The sequence below is a fragment of the Neolamprologus multifasciatus genome, chromosome 2 (genome assembly GCF_963576455.1).
Source record: "Neolamprologus multifasciatus chromosome 2, fNeoMul1.2, whole genome shotgun sequence".
Classification (NCBI taxonomy): Eukaryota; Metazoa; Chordata; class Actinopteri; order Cichliformes; family Cichlidae; genus Neolamprologus; species Neolamprologus multifasciatus.
In genome coordinates this window covers 11745490-11764713 of record NC_140440.1, presented here as the reverse complement: position 1 = coordinate 11764713, position 19224 = coordinate 11745490, and the positions used below count along the sequence as shown (strand labels likewise).

Genomic DNA, 19224 nt, shown 5'->3' with positions numbered 1-19224 from the left:
CATTACTATACAAAGACTGAATGAGGCTCAATTAACAGAATAGTCTACACAGGATAGTACAAGTCTTGTCATTCCCATCTGTGTGTGAGTTCCTGTGTGTAAACAATAGATCAAAACACCAGCTGTGAGCATAAGCTGGCAAATGAACAGGCTGAAGAGCATTTAAACAGTGACCAAGCAAAATCTGATACGAGTTCAAGCTATAGTTTCACAGAGAATAGAGGAAGTTTAACTGCATCTTTTTATATTTTTTTAACTTTTTTTAAGTGAACAAATCTACATTGTGGTAAGTAGAAATGAGCTTAGATCAATGAGGATTTGCTTCTCAATTATTGCTCTGTGGCCACGAGTCAATGCTTGTTCTCCACATGCATCGAACACACAAAAGAGTCGATTTTCTCTTCAAGATGCACTTGCTAAATTTTGTTTGCCATTTTTACTATGATAAGAACAGAGGTATAATAGATCATTTAAGTCAAGGAAAATGACAAAAAATGTAATTGAAAAAGCACCTTTTTTTACCCAACTAATTCCACGTGTGGAAAAAGGAACAGCATGTACAAAAGTATCCAGAGTAATGATGTAATTTTCTTTTTGTAAGTAGAAACCCATCTGGGAAAATGGAAACGCACAACAGAATCTAGCAAGGCTGTGTACTTATTAAAGTGTAATGTAAACAAAATATTAAGAGTGGGAAACAGTTCATATTATTGTTTGTAGACTTCAAGGGAACAGTTTCATGATATTATAATCACTTAATTGTTGTTGTTCAACCTAATGATACTGATATTTAAAAACTAATATAAATAATTATTAAAATGCAGTTTCCCGTGCATGTCTAGTTTTATATAATGCATGGCCTTTGTGTACAACTTTAAACAGTTCTGTGTTTGCTATGATTTTTATAAATGTTTAAAAATATTTCCTTAATTTTACTGATTTATATGAACAGTAATAGAGAGTATCCATCATATTCATGTAACACTGTAACATAAACCCTTAATGTGCCCGGATGAAAATAAACCAAAGTATATCCCATTAAATGAGTTTCCGTGCAAAAGCCAATGCTGAACGAGTGAGCACAGCTGATCCCAGATCTAGGTAAGCAATGACTTGACCTGAAATGGCTCCAGAGCAGTGTTGAGAGGTTTTAATAGCTGAGTTTGATGCCAGCAAACTAACTTTACCCTTCAATCCAAGCCAAACAGCACTACTGCCAAATCAAGACAGGAAAACTCACCTCTGAGGTCATGGTCAAATTAATGCATTAGCCATTTGCAAAGCCTTGCTCTAGCTATCACAAGTATAATTCAAGAGGTTTGAAAGCATGCAGTAATAGCTGACTGACTGTTGGCTTTACTGATTGCAATTTGGCTTAAACAGGACTTAAAACAAGGGTGAATTCAAGTTTTGTTTTTACTGATCACCCACCCCAGTTGTGATAAGTCACTTTCATACATTATAAAGAAAAAATAATCAACAAAAGTGAGTCACTATTTCTTTCTACAAAAAAAAAAAACAAGGAAACTTGGGCAACTAAACGAATTCAGTCTTTAATTTCCAGTAGCTGTTATATATATATAACAGCTAATATATACATATTATAGACAGGGTGGCAACTAATTATGCAGACCAAAACTGAAAATAGATATAGAAACCAATACGCTTAGAGATATTTAGCGGCTGGGGCTTTCCAAAGCAGGAAGAAAACCACAGACTTAATGTACAAAGGTCTGCAAATACTGTAGAAAATACTGCTAAGAGTTACAAATATATTTTATGGTCGTTTGTCATGCTGTATTTCCAGTTATATGACCTTGCTCACCAGGCAATCTCTGTGGTTGCTCGACACTCAGCAGATACTGTACGGCTAGGGCACTGCCCTTAAACCTACTGAGAACACGGTGTCAGCCCCAGATTACTTAACCCCAACCAGCTGCTCAGTACAGGATTTCTCCATCTGCCTAATTGAATACTGTAGCCCTCTGCTTTTCAAATGAACTCCAAACTAAAATTAAGAACTGCTTTCATCAAATAACTACAGCAAATAGAAACGAGATCAAAACCCGTGAGAAGTATACTGTTTATCTGCTGACAGACTAAACAAAGTGAATTATTTTAAACTTATAAATGTAATTATCAATTTCTGATTTGGAATTTTCAAACGTAAATACTAATTGTAAAAAGATTGTAACCACTCTCTATTGGCCTATTGTTGCTGCCCAAACAGTTCTGACCCACAAAGCCCGGAGGCTGCAAGGCCTTTTAAGGTATTTCGCACTCAGACACGAGCAAAAAGATCCGTCAAGTCCTTCAAAGTGCAATGAGGACCTTGTTTTACTTCCCCCCAACTCCATCTCTCTTTTTCATAGTTTTTCCCTTCATGGTACTCATCGCTGATCTTTTAAAGATGATCAGTCAGATCTTTACACAAGACTGATTCTCTAGCATTCTCCAGAGATCAGTTTATACGTGGGACATTTAGTTTACACCAGACCCAAATGCTATCTATCCCCCTCACCACTCTCCTTGCTGACCACTTCTGCAAAGTGTTATTTCATACCACAAGGAGCTTGACAACTTAATGCATTTTGTGTCAGTTTTTTAGAAGTAGTGACAAACTGTACTTTCACATGACTTCCTGATTTCATAATTACCTGACACGGCGATTTTTACTGAGCTGTTTACTGTCATTGAGGAAACAGTGATAGCTCCATGTTTGAGAGCACTTAGCAATTACATACATACATACCAAAAGGATCATACTAGTCATACCTGTTGGTGGAAGTCCTAAAGCATGTACACATCATTTCCATCTATTCTCTATGTACAGTTAAAGTTCTGATATTCTTTGTTATTCAAGGTAAATGACAAAATATGAGGGAAAAAGCTTCTATGAGGGTTTTTTTCCCCTCATGTAGAAGTTTTCGTTTCTATAGCCACCCAGTGAACCATCTCCATTTACACAGTCTTTGAGCCAGGTCAGTGACACACAGCATGACACTGCCTTCGGGCAGTTTTGGTTTAATTTACAACAGAAGGCAATGCTTTGGATTTGCTCAGCTTGTAGCTACATACTTTGATATTGCTACTCCTTTTCATGGGAGTTTGTTGTTTTCCATCACTGAGTACTTAAGCCTTGTGCTTACACATGACATACAAACACACAAATGGTGTTTTCCCCAATTCTACTAGTTATAAGTTACAAAGCATATTTGCTATATACGTGCTAACATAAACCAAATGAGATTTAATTTTGTAGCTTTCTGGTAGTATTGCTCCAGCTTTAGCAAACTTTGGGGCATATTTAGTTTGGCTTGGGGCCCTATACACAGCATTTAAAAAAAAAAACAACATTCAATGACTAGGCAACAATAGTTTCACACTCCAGGCAGCTGTGTGATTTTGACACTGCTGTGTGTGCGTGTGTTTTTCCTTCCATATAAAAACTATGGGTCGTCTTACATGTATGTCTTATCTGACGCTGTAGGAGGCTGGAGAGTTCTGACTCTGTTGGTATGTGCATACGTGAGAGACTCCACATAAAGGGCTGCAGGTTCAGTTTAAGTACACTTAATGAGAATTTTTTTTTTATTTGATTTCAGTATTAATAGTTAGTTATAAGTAGGTATAGTAGGTGACTAGAGGTAAAATAATTACTGTAATTATTAAATTTCCAGCTATTAACATGTAGGCATCTCATGAAAAAAAAAATACTAACTTATCCAATTATTCTTGAATGCGGCACATGGATCCCCTACTCAACCCAGTGAGCTACGCCAGCACTCAGTCACTACTCATTTTTATTAGTGGATGACAACTTGAATATTTGAAAATCATACCGATTCCTGTCACAATATGATAAATTACTGCTTTTTCTCCTGTATTTAGGGCTTAATATGTTACACTCCACTCTAAGAGCCTCTAAGAGTAAGAGCCATTGTCACCATTTTTGGAAAATGTACAGTTTCATCCATCCATCTTACCCAACTTAGGGCTGGAACAGTTTTCATGTAGTGAGAGGTAAAGTACTCCCTAGGCAGGCGGCCTGTCTTTTGCAGGTCTAGCATAAATGGACTCACATACACACTTATAGCCAATTTAGAATCACCAGTTAACCTAACATGCATGTATATGCACTGTGAGAGGAAACCGGTTATTTAAAAAAATTGATAAAATCACTGGAGGAGTAATAAAAAATTTAAATAGATTTTAACTGCAGTTCCACATTAAGTTAAAGTTAATAACTTACAATAAAATCATACTGATCAGTTTTTATTAGAGAGATAAAAATCTAGTTCATTTACACCAACAACTCCAGAACTCAACTCTAGAATGACCATAAAGCTGAATCAACACTTTGCTTAAACAGTTTCATCAAACATGGACCATTATAACCTTTATTAAGGTAGACTGTATTGGAGGACTGTTGTATAAGACCACTTTAGATTGTAAAGTACTGTCAGATTAAATCTAAGGTGTTTTTACAGCAGCTGACTTTACTTACTTTTCATTTTTTCCACTGACCTGTATAGATCCAACTGTTGTTTCTTAGACACTAGTGTTTTGGAAACAGGTTATACTGTACTGAGAAGGCCCAAGACTAAAGTAGATAAAAAATAATTCTTATTTTATACCTGAAGAGCTCAACACAATACAGATTATCCAATCAGAACAGAGTGGAAACAAATCAGAGGTTGCTTCTGTATTAAATTACTGCCAGGACAGTTTTGTGACATAAATAACATATAATCTAATTTTTTCAAGCTTTTTGTTTTTTAATAAACTAGTATCAAAAACAAAGATATTGTCTGGACAGCTTGTAACATAACTGTTAGAAGTCTTTCAGCCCTTTGTAACAATCCTGATATATATTTACCCATTATAAAATTGATAACATTGACTTCAGCAACTGATCAAGACCAATGCAAATGTTCTGTTGATATATTAGTATATCTCTAGTTATCAAAATGCCATCCCCATCATTTGGTTAGCTGATGATGTCACAGAACAACTCATTTTAATTCCCAATCAACTTAATCACCTATTTTTTTAATGTAAATTTCATAAAAAGCTTTTCATAGCATAATTTGAAATCTAGTTAACTTGTTTTGTCTGACAAACAACAGAAATGTATCATTTACTACCAAAATAAAACAAAGCTTTTTATTACAATTAAAAATCTCGAAGTCATAAATGGTATTTATAACTGTAAATTACGCAGTGCTGAGCAGTGTACCAGTCTTTCATAAATGCTGTACCAGTTAAAAGATACAACGCCCACCGTGTCCTTTCAAATAGCTTATATTATTATTTATCTTATTACTGCCATGGATACTGCTGAAGCGCATGAGAAGGGGGCTTTTATGACTGTACAGTCTTCTCACTCACAGTTCCTGTCCTATGAATCATACACATTAAAAAGGACAGCCATTACAAATCTGCAAATAGCTCTCTTCAACTGGGAACAATCCTAGGACACAAGTTGTCAAACAAACTATTTAATTAATAACTTCATATTTACACAATTATGCCACTTAACAGCATACTGGGTAATTCCTCAAGGCTAAAACACTGTTTATCCTGACAAGTCCAAATGGAGTTTGTATCAAAGCTTTACAACAAAGACTTGCTATATATTGACTTTATTTAAAAACAGGGGCAAAGGTAGCATTGCAGCAAACATTTTATTTTGAATTTATTATGTACCATTTAAACACAATTTTAAGACAGTTGAGCCCAACTGCTGATATTCAAGCCCCTGTTGATTGCCTATCAACTCAAAGCAGCTTTCTTCTCTGACCTCTGGCACAAACAAGGCTTTTTATCCAAAGAGCTTTTGCTCACTTGATATTTTCCCTTTTCCAGACCAGACTGAACTTCAAACTAGATTGTGAGAGCACTTGTTTTACTTATGCATAGTACAGAGAGGTGTGTAGGAAAATACTCAGACTAGCCCATCTGGCACCATCAGTCAAACCAAGTTCAAAGTTATTGAAACCACTTTTCCTCCTCATTCTGATGCTAAGTTTAAACTTCAATTCAATTCAATTCAATTTTATTTATATAGCGCCAAATCACAACAAAAGTCACCTCAAGACTTCAGCGGGTTGACTTGACAAAGTCTGCATGCCTAAATCCATTGAGTTGCTGCCATGTGACTTCCTAATTAGGTATTTGTGTTAATGAGCACTTTAAGAGGTATAACTAATAATTGTGAATGTATATTATTTAGGTGCGCTGTAGTTTGAAATGTATTCAAACTAAAAGGGTTTTATAGAATTAACTCCTACAAGTCATGAAGTGAAAAAAATTATTTGGAACCTATATGGTAGGCACAGAAATAATATTACTAACAACATCCCTGGATATACTGGTAAATTCCTCTTAACTAATGCCTTATTTATGACCTAAATTGGCCAAATATTTATGAATAATTATGAATTACAGTCTAGTTTTCATACACATGGAAGTTCTTTTACTTATGCACACTATACAGCGTATGAAGACCAACCCGTCATGCTCCTTGACATGTTGCCGGATGCCATTATGCAATCACCAAGACTTCAAAGAGCTCAAAAATAAACGTCAGCCTCTCATTTCAATGTAACGCCATTGCTGACGCAATTATTGCACATATACATATCCTCATCTGGATCAGCACAGCTTCGTATCAAATAATGTGAACCTTAGCATTGGCGAACATTCCAGCACACACAGTTAAATGCATCCGAGCAGGAAGCATCTGTGTCAGTGAAGCTTTCCAGAAATAAACAGAACAGAAAATGAAACCATCTACAACTCGGGAGAACACAAATTCCAGGAACACAGATTTCAAAACGGTTTCAGAATAGTCCTGTACAAAAACCCGTCATAACCGGATGATTTTAAACTATCCTACCTACTGCGTCTCATATTCTTGATGCACAAGCAATATCACACAACTCCATAATTTATATATATTATCAAATGTACACAAAACTTTTTTAAAAAACCTATTGAGTGTTTTTTTTTTTTATCTTGCGGTACTGATAAAAACCTTAAACACTCAATTATTTAGGAGTTTCTTTTTCTGTCTCCGAATTAGCTTGCCGTGCCTGCGGAGGAGCCACAGATGTGATGGAACTGCTATTCGGTGCTATCCGTTAGCCACTAGCTCACAGTGACCACAAATGTAGTCGCAAACGGTTTTAAGCCCCGCTGTGTGCTTTAATATTAGTCTCTACGTAAAGACACATATAGAGCAGATATATCATATCAGGTATACATGAGGGAAAAAATGATATAAACACATAATAGAAATGGTCAGACAGAGTTAGCTTAGCAGGCTAGCATTAGTTAGCGTTTAAGATGCTGAGAGAACCAGAAGAAGAGCTGTTAGCAAGGAAAGCTAATCAGACGCTCCGGGGTACCTTACCAGGTCAAAACAAACAGGAAAGCGGAGCGAGATGCATTAATTTCTTGTTTCGTTTCTGAAGCCGACTTCTGGTGAGACGATAACTTTGACGAGATCAAAGCAAATAATGTAGAAATATCGTCGGGAACATTGCAAAGACACTCGAAATTAATGTGGTTCCTGTTTTTTTGCTCAGACTGGCTCGGATGCCCGTTCGCAGGTCGTTGCTTGGAGAGACTCGCACACATACAGACACACACCCTCCAGGGACGAACCTGCCAAATACTGGCCCCGCCTCTTTTACTGTGAGCGCAGCAGGAGACAGCTGCCAAATACTGACCCCGCCTTGCAGACAGCTGTAGACTAGCAGAGACGGCTTAAAACGCATCTGTGGCTGATTTCTTTATCTACTTAACAGTAATAATCCAGTGTCAAGTATATGTTTATATATATATATATATATATATATATATATATATATATATATATATATATATATGGCTATATTACACTATTATGCAAGACTGTTTTTTCCCCTGAGTTGTGTGGCTTTTTTATATGTAAAAATGCTCTGGTACAAGGAATGGACTGAAAATAAAATAAAAAGCAGCCAATGTCTAAAGAAAAATTGTGAATTAATTTCAGAAAGCCTGGAGAACAGCTGCTCACTTTAAAATATTACATGCAAGTCTGGCTCCTTGGAAGCAAAATATAAAGAAAGGAGTGGCAAGAGACTTTTGCACAATGCTGTAAGTTCAGTCTAATAATCTCTTTATTATATTTTAGAAATAATGAAGTACTATTGCTATTGTATGCTTAATAATTTAAAGATTCTTTTATTATTACTTGCATGTTAGATATGTGTTTGTTTTGTTTGTTTTTTCTCTTCCAGTGTTTTGTACATTGCTTCTTACAAATAAAACTAATGAATAAATGTATAAACTAAAACCTTTAACTACATATACTTTATTAAGCACCCCTTTGTTCATATGCTAGCAGAATAATAAACCTGAGCCTTTACAACAAAGTCCACCCCATAAACTATATGTGTAACAATTGTAACTTTGAGGTCCACAAGTGTGTTTTTGTACATTGCTTCTTACAAATAAAACTAATGAATAAATGTATAAACTAAAACCTTTAACTACATATACTTTATTAAGCACCCCTTTGTTCATATGCTGGCAGAATAATAAACCTGAGCCTTTACAACAAAGTCCACCCCATAAACTATATGTGTAACAATTGTAACTTTGAGGTCCACAAGTGTGCTTTTTTTTCTCGAGCTTTTATCTTCAATTTGCTGACTTTCATGGCAGATAGAGTTTGTGCAGTTACATAAAGATAGCTGCAAGTTAATTAATCATTAAATGAATAGTTTATGTGCCTATACATAAAACTCTGAAGTAATAGAGATAACATATGCTGTTATGAAAACGTAACCACTTTTAGAGATTTGTTAAAGTGAATAAAAGAGCATTAAACGTATTTGATATCCAGCCAGCCTATACTGCACATAGTGACATGATAAATACATGTACTATATTAGTTATGCATTATATTACTTAACATAAATGTATTTTATGCATAAATACAGTGGAGCAAAGTCACTTTCAGGATATTAAATGTGACTGAATGGGTATTTACCGCCACCTGGTGGAATATGTTGTAAGAAAAAAGGTTTCTTTACTGTTTCAGTTGAACTACATTTCAATAATTCAATTAAATGAATTAAATACAAACACAAACTGACACAAGCTCTATAGACACTCTATAGACACTTTATTGCTGTGTTTATTGTTTAACAATCAAAGGAAGGTCTAACAGTGAGCTTGGTGGGCTATTTCAAACACACACCCTCCAAGAATCTGTTACCAAAACAAGATTTAAATAGCAAAAAACAGCTATAATGCAGTAATACAATATACATGATGCTATAAAGTCTTAAGATGAATTTATTCTTTATTCTCAGTAACGTATAGGCTATATGTTTCCACTTCCAAAATGCTTCTTTATGTATATATATATATATATATATATATATATATATATATATATGTGTGTGTGTGTGTGTGTGTGTGTGTGTATTCAGCCAAAGCGTCCCTAGCAAAGCATTACTTTTCCAATGCCTTTCTAACATCAAAATAACACAAACTCCATCATAAATGACAATTCTGATAACAGCCAACATTTCTACTATCAATATATATATATATATATATATATATATATATATATATATAAATCATACAACAAAAAAGAAGACACAAAAGAAACTTTTTTCTATGTAACCAAATCTTGATATAGTTCATTCTTTTGTGCCACTGAGCTTCCTTATTGTCCATAAACTAATAAAAAACACACCAGTAAGCCAGACTATGTCACTGGGCAGAGTTTGAAACTATTGATAATGTCACTGTAATTTATTTTTGCTTTACTGTTGTAGGTGCAGTAAAGCCCAGAGCACATTTTACTTCTGTCTGACAAATATTTCCTAAAATTATTCTAATTATTATTATTTTACATTTTCAGCAGGCGTTAAAGAGTTTAAATAAGTTTTAAAATCAAGATGCTGTCTACTGGTGCTATCGCAGGCCTGACTCATCCTTTTAAGGATGCCACGATATGTAGGTCAGTTAAAAAAATATTTCAACCAGTGTGAAAATATGGAAACATATAGTCATTCGTCATAAAAAGCTAGGATTCTTATATTCTTAGTGTACTTAGTAATGACCTATTTGGACAATTTCCAATAAACAGACTGTAGCAGTGATGGCACAGATGACCTGTTTGATTTTTTTTATATTTTTTTATATTTATTGAATCTGCACTCTTAGTCTGAGAACAGTTTGCAAAAAAATTGATTCATTGTCCCTCTGAAGATGAATTTTTATTAAGATGGAAACAGTTAAAACACTCACAGATGCGTACACACACACACACACACACACACACACACACACACACACACACACACACACTGACTGTCGGACCTCCATAATCTGTCTGAATAAAAACAACTTCTGTATAAAATATAATCACACACTGACTGACTCTCCTCTACAGATACAGAGAATCTAATTTATGGAGAACCTTTATCTCGTTATTTCAACTGCGCCCTTGTAGCCAAACCTTATACGCTGATTATATAAATATACCTGTCATACGGAAAAGTGGAAACTGCAATGATTAAACACCAATACACTGTATTTCTAAGAGAAATATTTGCCTTTCCTCAGAATTTCTTTTTCTTGCACATTTTTCACCAAAGCCAAAACAGAACAGAAGCCCCTTTGAATAACAACCATACAACTGTTTGAACACAGATGGCGTTGTCCACAATTTGACAAATGTAACTACAGTGGCAAAGACTGGAGTGGTGAGTGACTGTAACTACACTGATGGCCAACTAAAGCGAGCCCACCAGCCTATGTACAAATTGTAGATATCTCTTGATGCGCTTGACAGATCTCAGGCAGAAGAAGTAGAAGTACAGCTTCAATGCAGATTACATCTTGTACTTCACAAATGTAGTCCTGGTGGAGTTGGTGTCCTTTGTTTGTCTCACACGATCCTTGTGTTGAGAGCGACGGTTTTATGCTTCATACACCCTGTGGAAAACAAACATATATCTCTTACGAGATTTGCTCCTTTGGTTGCAAACAATATAGGTTTTTTTTCAGCCTCCTAAAAAAAGGTGTCTCTGTTTGAGTAGCAATAAAATGTTTACATGTAGTACGAACATGACTTTAATGCTTCTGTAACCAGCAGTGTCCCTTAGAAATGCTGTTTTTGAAAAAATACATCCAGAGGACTTTTGTCTAAGACCTGAGTCTGACCTCTGAAGTTAAAAAGACTAGTTTCAACAAAACAAATCAATAAAGCATCACATCTTTATTGATGGCCACTGGATATGGTTTCAGCCCGGAGTCAGGGATAAAACTTGAAAAACTTTATGTGCATATGTTTATGAGTGGTTTATGCATTGCTTCTTAATGAAATGACAAAGAAGATATAACATGGTAATTTTTAAGAGATAAAGGGGCGATCGTGGCTCAAGAGTTGGGCGTTCGTCTTATAATTGGAATGCTGATTGTTAATGCATATCTAATAATATCTAATCAGCCAATCACATGGCAGCAATTCACTGAATTTAGGCATGTAGACATGTCCAAAATAACCTTATAATGCTCAAACTGAACATTAAAATGGGGAAGATGATTGTTAGTGCTGGTGCGGGCTGGTTTAACTATCTCAGAAACTGCTGATCTACTGGGATTTTCCCACAAAACCATCTCAGGGTCTATAGAGGCTAATCCAAAGGGAAACATTCAGTAACAGTTGTCTGGGAAATACTGGCTTGTCAGAAAAGAATAGCCCGACTGCTTTTAGATGATAGCAATGCAGCAGTAAGTCAAATAACCATTAGTTACATCAAATGTTGTTTGTAAAGTTTTGTAAACATTTGACAATATATATAAGTTATGGAGCTGTGCGATATTGTAAATACATGAAATGTTCTTTAGATTCTTACTTTTATTTACTTTAACAAATCTCTAAAAGGGGTTAAGTTTCCATAACAACATATATAACATATGTTGTTATATGTATCTCTGTTACGTCAGTGTTTTATGTTTAGGTATATAAACTGGTACATTTATGTAACTGCACAAACTCTCCCATGAAAGGCAGCAAATTGGACATAAAAGCTAAAAAAAAAGTACACTTGTGGACCTTAACTGTTACACCGATAGTTTATGGGTTTGACTAAGCTAACTCTGTCTGACTTACGTGTTTATATCATTTTTTTCTCATGTAAACCTGATAAATTACCACTAGATGTCACTAGAATGCAGATCACGCTCAACTTAATTCTGTTTTGTTATGCCTACCAATGCAAGAGTAAAATCCTTGCTATGGTGGCCTCCATAGGACAAACAACTCTAGCTGCTGTTTATCTGTAGTGAGTGTAGGCTGTCATTCTGCTTTCACCTCAGCTGACAACATGGATCTAACATTTTTGGACTGGGGCTCTTAGCGACACTTTGTCTCTGATAAACAGAAGGAAGTATTTTCAGGACGCTCGAGCCTAACATTAGCTGGCATAATGTTAGCTTATACCCAGCTGCTGTTGTTTTTTTTAGTCAGGTTGTTATCATCTGTCCAGGGATGGGAGGCTCACATGTCTACTCGGCTACCATAAGTAAATGTGACAGTATTTGGAATAAATAAATGTGTTCATGCACGGTTTCGTTCAGATACAGGAAGAGGATGACTTTTTATCTAGACTTATTTATTTATTTATTTATCTAGGCCACGTGTTTGTTCTGTGTACTATGAATTAATTGATTCTAAGTTTGTAAAAAAAGATGTTTAGGTTTGTGAAAATCAATTTGCTGAAATATATAATTACACATTAAATAACCTGACAACACGACTGACTGTACTATTAACTAACATCACCTGATTTTTATTTATTTTATTTATTTATTTGGTGTTAGGCTATTACCTGTGCTTGTCCTTCCAGATGCGGAACCATTTGACCAGGTTCTTAGTGCTCTGAAGTTTGGGATGAAGACAATACTCCTGCCCCTTGAACCGAGACACATTCTCCATTGTCACACTGAGAACAGGAGCCGAGAAGAAGCAGAGGTTAAATACTGATTTTAAAAAAACACAAAACATGACATGTAGGTTTTCCAGTCTGTATCCTTACACATGTACTCTTGAACACTCTTATTTATTCCTATAAAAATGAAAAAAGATTTTTAAAATGTGCAAAAAGTTATTTTTGCACATGTGGCTGCCATCTATTCAGTAAGATCGCTTTTAACATTTCAATGACTACATCACTTATGAAAAAAAATATATAGTGGCCCTAAAGGCCAAGCACTTACCGGAATCTGACTGCTATCATATCATGACAACAAAAATGGCTAGTGAGTAAAATAAGAACATTTCACAATGAAAGTTTTCAGTTTGACTTGGAGGGTTAACTTCAGCTTAAGAACTCAAAGCACAACTTCATTGGAGTAAAAACACTGTTGTGAGCAAGTCAAACCATCTGAAAGCCAGTCTGAGTCTGCTGAATAGAGACTGGTTAAGTAGTAGGACATCTGACATGTTTTTGCCCCAAATTTTAGTGGCTATTCTAAGCTGCCTCCAATAACATCTCCACAGCTGAATGCCCTCCGAATTCAAAAGATCCGCTTGCACAGCTTTGCCAGCTTTTTTGGCAATGAAGCAATATTATGGAGCTGCCACTTAAAAATGTGACATCTAAGCTCATTGAATCAGTTCATCTGTCTGTTGTGCTCTGCTTTTGGCAACGACAGAGACAGACTGCCTGTATGTGGCGTATTCAGATGAAAGAAGCGAGCGTGGTAAATATAAAAAAACAAAAGACCCACCATGCTAGGGGGCCTCACTATCCAGTGACACACTCAAAGGCTCAGCAAACCATGAATGCTAAATGACTTGACTGCAAAGGAACTTGACTTTTGATTCGAAGGCTGTATTCAGTGGTTATAAAGATCAGATTAAAGAGTTTTGCCTCTATTTTCCTGCCCATTTGGTTGTCCCTTTGTTTCACAATTGATGCCTTAGTTAGATAGCTCTGTGTTCTTTCTTTTGGAGGAACTGAGTTCTGAGTGTGTTTGATGGATAGAACATGAAACTTCCTGTGTATATTGCATTTAACCTAATTAAAGTGATCGTTTGAGCTTTGGTTCCGACTCATTATCATTCACCTAGGTAGCTGAAGCACAGCCACTGACTGAAAACGTCCGTGAGTTATAAGGACATTAAAAAAAGGAAGGTGAAGATGAATGAAGTCCAGGGAAAAGACCGAAAATTGAGAGGACAGGTAGGAATAGGGAGATGGTATATGGGGCTCCTAGGTTGTGCATGTTTGTGGTTAGGAGTGGCTGCTGAGAATGCCAAACTAAGCGCTGTAAGCCAAACGACCAAAGTGGGGACTCTCTTGCTCATTTCTCTCCCACTCTCTTTCTTTCTGTTGCTTTCCGGAGCCTGCTGAGACTCATTTTTCACCAGGCACTAACGGCTGGTGGGCCCCATCTCATGCTAATAGAGCAACCTTGAATGATGACTGTGTGGCGCGTAACACCCTCACAGAAAAACAGACCTGTGAGGTGATGCAGACCAAATACCATATAATGCTTCTGACAGGTTTGTTCTTTTGGAATGCACACGCAATTTATTTCTTGACTGACTTGATGTGTGACTTTGCAGCTGTAGTCCTCCGCCAGCCGGTTACGTTGCAGTTCATGTATAAAATATGTAAGGTAGGAGTCATGAATTCAAATAGCCCCTTTCAGCCTTTATCATGAGTGATGACTTTTACAGAGTGTTACATTTATTAGCATTTACAGTGGAAATTCTTGAGTTAAGCCCCAAAATGTTTTTTGTGAGGTCAGAGTGACCATAACTTCTGACCCTCAAAATGTAATCAGCTAAGCTAACATTTGGCTCAATTTTTAAGAAACTCCCTTAAGGCGTTCAAGAGCACATCACATTCATAAAAATATAATGTTCGGATAGATGGAGACAACATCTAACAGCTATTTTGTAACTATTCAGCACTTGAAAGTTGAAAAAATGAAATTTGAAACACTGATTAACACACTAAAATTTTCAAATATTATAATTTCTTTGCTGTACTCAACAACAACCAATTACCATAAAGTACTGATTTCTGAAGGGCATCTGTAACAACATTAATGAATTATTTTAATAGTATAAATGTACTTGGAGCTTAAATAAATGATTAATGATAAAACAAAAACGGAACAACAGCAAACTTAAAACTTAATAATCAATTTTACTTAATTAAAATTGCTATAAAAGCAGCAAATTGTGAGATAAGAGGACCTAGTTTTCTGTTTACAATCAATTGATATGATAAACTGACTTAAATGGTTAAATGCTGATATTATCTCAAACCTTTTGTAAAAAGTAGAATACACTTTGAGCATAAAAATCTGTCCACACATCACACAGCCTGTGTCCTCTGTGTTATATTGTAATGTGGCAGCAGGTGGCAGCAGAGATTGTGCATCGAACACCAAGCAGAGTCGCAGGAGGCTGACATAACATCCCCATCTGCTGTGCCTTCATTTAGCTTTGAAGCAAAAACTTAAAACTATAAAACGCACACAGCATTTTATAGTTTTTCTTGGCTTCTGTGGAGCTTCATTCACATCAGCTGAAATCATGTAGTACAGACGGTACGCATAATATGAATGTATTTATAAATTTACAGTGCGAGTGTCTGTCTTAAAGCGCTACAGGTTACTTCTTTTGAAATATAATTCATAGGAGAAGAAAAGTTCATGGTGCATTCCTCAGTAGCTCAAAATGAGCATATTAGCTGTATGTGTGCTTGAACTTTGACCTGAAAGGTTAAATGTGTGATGGCAGAGAGAGGCAGAAAGATCAAGCAGTGATCTGTGATTCAACCCATTTTTTATTGTTTAAGTACAAACAGTCTTTTGAACACACAAGCATCACATTATTCTTACATTAACTATACTTTAATAGATTAGTAGATAGATTAATGGACTGCAGCATTATGTGATGCTTACATCTCACACTGCCCATGATGTCTGAATTTACAAATAAAAGTCTGGAAATGTTCATGCTTGAGTAATTGAACATTGTGGAATGTTCTGGAAATCGCTGCTTTCTTCATCCCCTCCTTTTCAGGTAATAAATCATCCCCACCTCCTGTCTACAGGGAGTAATTAAATTATCAGTTTATCACGCTGTAAATCTTTCAGAGTGTTTTAGGCACCAACGAAAAGGTGTTCTCGAAACGCGAGCGCGGCTGCTGAATATGTTTACAGTATGTTGGAGGAACGGCTTTAAATATGCTGGTAATCTGCTAATTGTATGATTTGTATTCAAAGCATGTGCAGAGTACACGCTGGAAGAAAAAGGGGATGAATAACCAGAGGAAAGGGGGAAAAACAGGGAACACAGGTAAGCAGGTAGGGAAATGTCAAGGGATTAAGCAAAAAGAAGAATGTAAAGTAGGAATAAGAACTGAGGAAAAAAGCAGAGAGAGAAAGGAGAAAATGCAGAAATGACATATGGAGAGTGACACACTGAAAGAGAATCAAAGTGTGACTCACAATATCATCTTCTCCTGGCAGAACGGGTGTTTGGGTTTGATCTCCAGCTTCTGCACATCCTTGTATCGGATCTTGGGCCCTTTTCTGGTGCACCTGCACTTGTAGGCTGTTGAGAAATATAACGCACACATTACACTGCTAACACACAAATCGAATAAACTTGTCATGCGAGCTCAATTACTTCCAGTGAGACTGACAGGTATTTAACTGACAGGCAGGTTAATTCTTTGCGATCTGACAGCAAACTGGCGTGGAAGCACAACGAAGTACTCCCGCTTTATCTTTGAATTCTAATTCAAATGACAAGTGGGTGTTATCTGTTTCTATATTTATATCTGGCAACACGCAGCTGGAATTCCATGCTTTTACTTAAGTCACAGTCAAAGGCACATTAAAATAGAAATAGAATTTGGCATGCAGTTAGACCCCTTTTTATATTAAGCGTGACTAAAATGGAAACATCTGTGCAGAGAGGAAATTGGCTTGAATTCCACACTGTACGAGTTTTACGCTATTGCTGATTGTTCACTGCACATCAGCAAAATTAAAGATGCTGCATTTATCCCATTAAGCTCAGACGATGCATGGGTTCCTAAAGATCTTAATGCCTTGCACGAAGAACTTGAGACTTCAGCTATCCTGCATTTATCTCACTATCATGTTGCTTCTCTATCAGACACTAATTTTATAAAATTCCTGCACTACAAGCACTAAGGGAGAGACTATGCACCTCTTTAATTAAAGCTACATGTCATCTTACTTCGGAAGCATACACATATATTTAATAATGTCTGTCCATCATTTTCTGATCAACTTAAAATGATGCCTTTTCAGGGCAAGTTTTCTAGCTGTAGTAGTGAATATATTACACAGAGGAAATTAGTTTTGCTGGGCTGTATATTTGTGATGGGAGGTGATGACCTGGATAGTCCAAGGTTTCCCTCATCCATCATCTGCTATCTGTCCAGACCGCCAGGCACTAAATCTGCCACAAGCCCCCACAGTGGAGCGCGACGGAGCACCAACACATCAGACAACAAAGGCCAATAAAAATGGGCAAACACTGGTGTTACTATATTGTCAAAGGCAAACAGCTTCACCACTTTACACACTGAACTGAAAGAGATGCCCGTTAAACCTGTTCTCAAATGACGTGTATGTTTACTTTCATATATATATATGGTGGTAAACACTTATACAAAAAGTCAGTTTCCATCAGAATATAATAATGCTCCTGGCAAATACAGACATAAAGTTTTCCCACAAAGTTTGACAGCTGCAGACATGAAAGGAGAATGAAACTATGATACAGAAAGAAAAATGCATTTTAAATAATTATGTAAAAACTAAAATTGGAATATTTTACTGTTAATTTAGTTACATATGGGTGGCTTCGCTTGTCTTGCCAGACGCTGTATGTCCCAGAGGGCTGTTCAGGGTGCAAGGACGCTTGCCAACATAAGGCTCATCATAACACAGATTTCTTACACCACAGTGGTATTCATTATTACAGTTCAGCTCCGAGATCTCAGTGTTTATGGATACTAGTACATAAACAAAGTGCCTAATTGAGTGCACGCTACTGGTAACACACTGTTTATGCCAACCTAAATTCATTATTGGAGCACAGGCATGCAAGCAAACGCACCACTGAGTCCCTTCAGCAAAGTTGACTTCAGCTGTTGACTCTGGTTTCAAACAAACTCCGCACAGCACGAGTTGATTCCTCAATCTTTCCTTTCACGAACACAACACAACACACCAGGCGTTTGCTTTCACCTTCCACCTATTTCCCACCTGCCGATAATTGTTCAGTTATCACAGCTTAAGCGCCGCACAGCCCATTTTTAAAAAATGACAAACTTTAACTAAGATAAACAGGAAAAAAGTGTTTACCTTCTGCGCTCAGGCAGCATAAGGCCACCACTAACAAAAGCAGCACCGTCGTGCACCCACGCATGTCTTCACAAGTCCAAAAATATGTTTTTTTAAAAGAAGTTCCTCAAAACCCGAGCCTTCCAAAGCAGTAAATACTGAAATATCAACAAAAAGTCTTTCGATATGTAGATAGCATCCACTACTGGGAGGCAGACGTGAAGAGCACTGGGGATTTCAGCTTTTTGGGGTCCCTTTGGAGCACTGATTGTGCAACTCCGTCTGTGCGTCCCGAGCGCTTGGATGAATCTCCAAACACTCGTTTAGGTCTCTCTCTCCCCCTCGCTTGCTGTGGAGAGGCAGGCAGCAGCTCTTTTAAAAGCTGCCCGCTATCCCATTCTCATTAATATGCACGACCAGACAGCGAATCAAACACTTGTTGTGTCCTGCGAGGGAGAAGTGGAGAACGTGGAAAGGGAGGGAGGGCAGGAAAAAAACAAAAATGCGCGTATTGTTCACCAAAATCTGGAAGGATGACGTCTGCTGGTCTGTTCGTCTCTTGTCCTGATTTCAGGCTGACAGGCAGAAAACTTGGTGGGATGAAGAAAAACGCCACGATGACAGCAACAACAAAGCCGAGACAAAGGAAAAGTTCCTCCTCGCTGACAGGACAGTGAAATTGAAGGCTGACGTGTACGAAAATACGTTACCTAACACACATTGTGGGTCAGTGAAGGCAACATTTAAGGATCAGAGACTTAAATTGAAGAAAAAAATCCGTGTTGTTGGCTAAAAACTGAC

General features: G+C 36.8%; 2 protein-coding genes across 6 annotated transcripts in view; both read right to left on the bottom strand.

Moving 5' to 3' along the window:
• Positions 1 to 7686, bottom strand: part of fam13b (family with sequence similarity 13 member B) — a 75300-nt gene extending 67614 nt beyond the window's left edge. For 2 of the 5 annotated variants that reach the window (XM_085176440.1, XM_085176458.1), the window contains exon 1: positions 7418 to 7685. The gene's annotated coding sequence lies outside the window, so the exon portion shown is untranslated. Of the gene's footprint in view, positions 1 to 7417 lie in introns of all 5 variants that reach the window. The other 3 variants (XM_085176473.1, XM_085176466.1, XM_085176450.1) reach the window with 2 other exon arrangements.
• A 1475-nt stretch (positions 7687 to 9161) lies between these two features.
• On the bottom strand, positions 9162 to 19024 carry cxcl14 (chemokine (C-X-C motif) ligand 14). The gene is made up of 4 exons (XM_085181782.1): positions 18445 to 19024; positions 16549 to 16654; positions 12906 to 13019; positions 9162 to 11007 (listed from the first exon to the last, which is right to left on the bottom strand). Exons 1-4 carry the CDS (start codon positions 18506 to 18508, stop codon positions 10992 to 10994), a joined length of 300 nt encoding a protein of 99 aa, XP_085037908.1. The 5' UTR covers positions 18509 to 19024; the 3' UTR covers positions 9162 to 10991.
• Positions 19025 to 19224: the final 200 nt, after the last annotated feature.

Excerpts from the sequence above, each read along its gene's own strand:
- cxcl14 (XM_085181782.1), bottom strand. The coding sequence starts at position 18,508 with ATGCGTGGGTGCACGACGGTGCTGCTTTTGTTAGTGGTGGCCTTATGC. Across the intron at positions 16,655-18,444 it reads ATGCTGCCTGAGCGCAGAAG|CCTACAAGTGCAGGTGCACC; the intron begins GTAAACACTTTT and ends ATTTCTCAACAG. Across the intron at positions 13,020-16,548 it reads TGCCAGGAGAAGATGATATT|TGTGACAATGGAGAATGTGT; the intron begins GTGAGTCACACT and ends TCCTGTTCTCAG.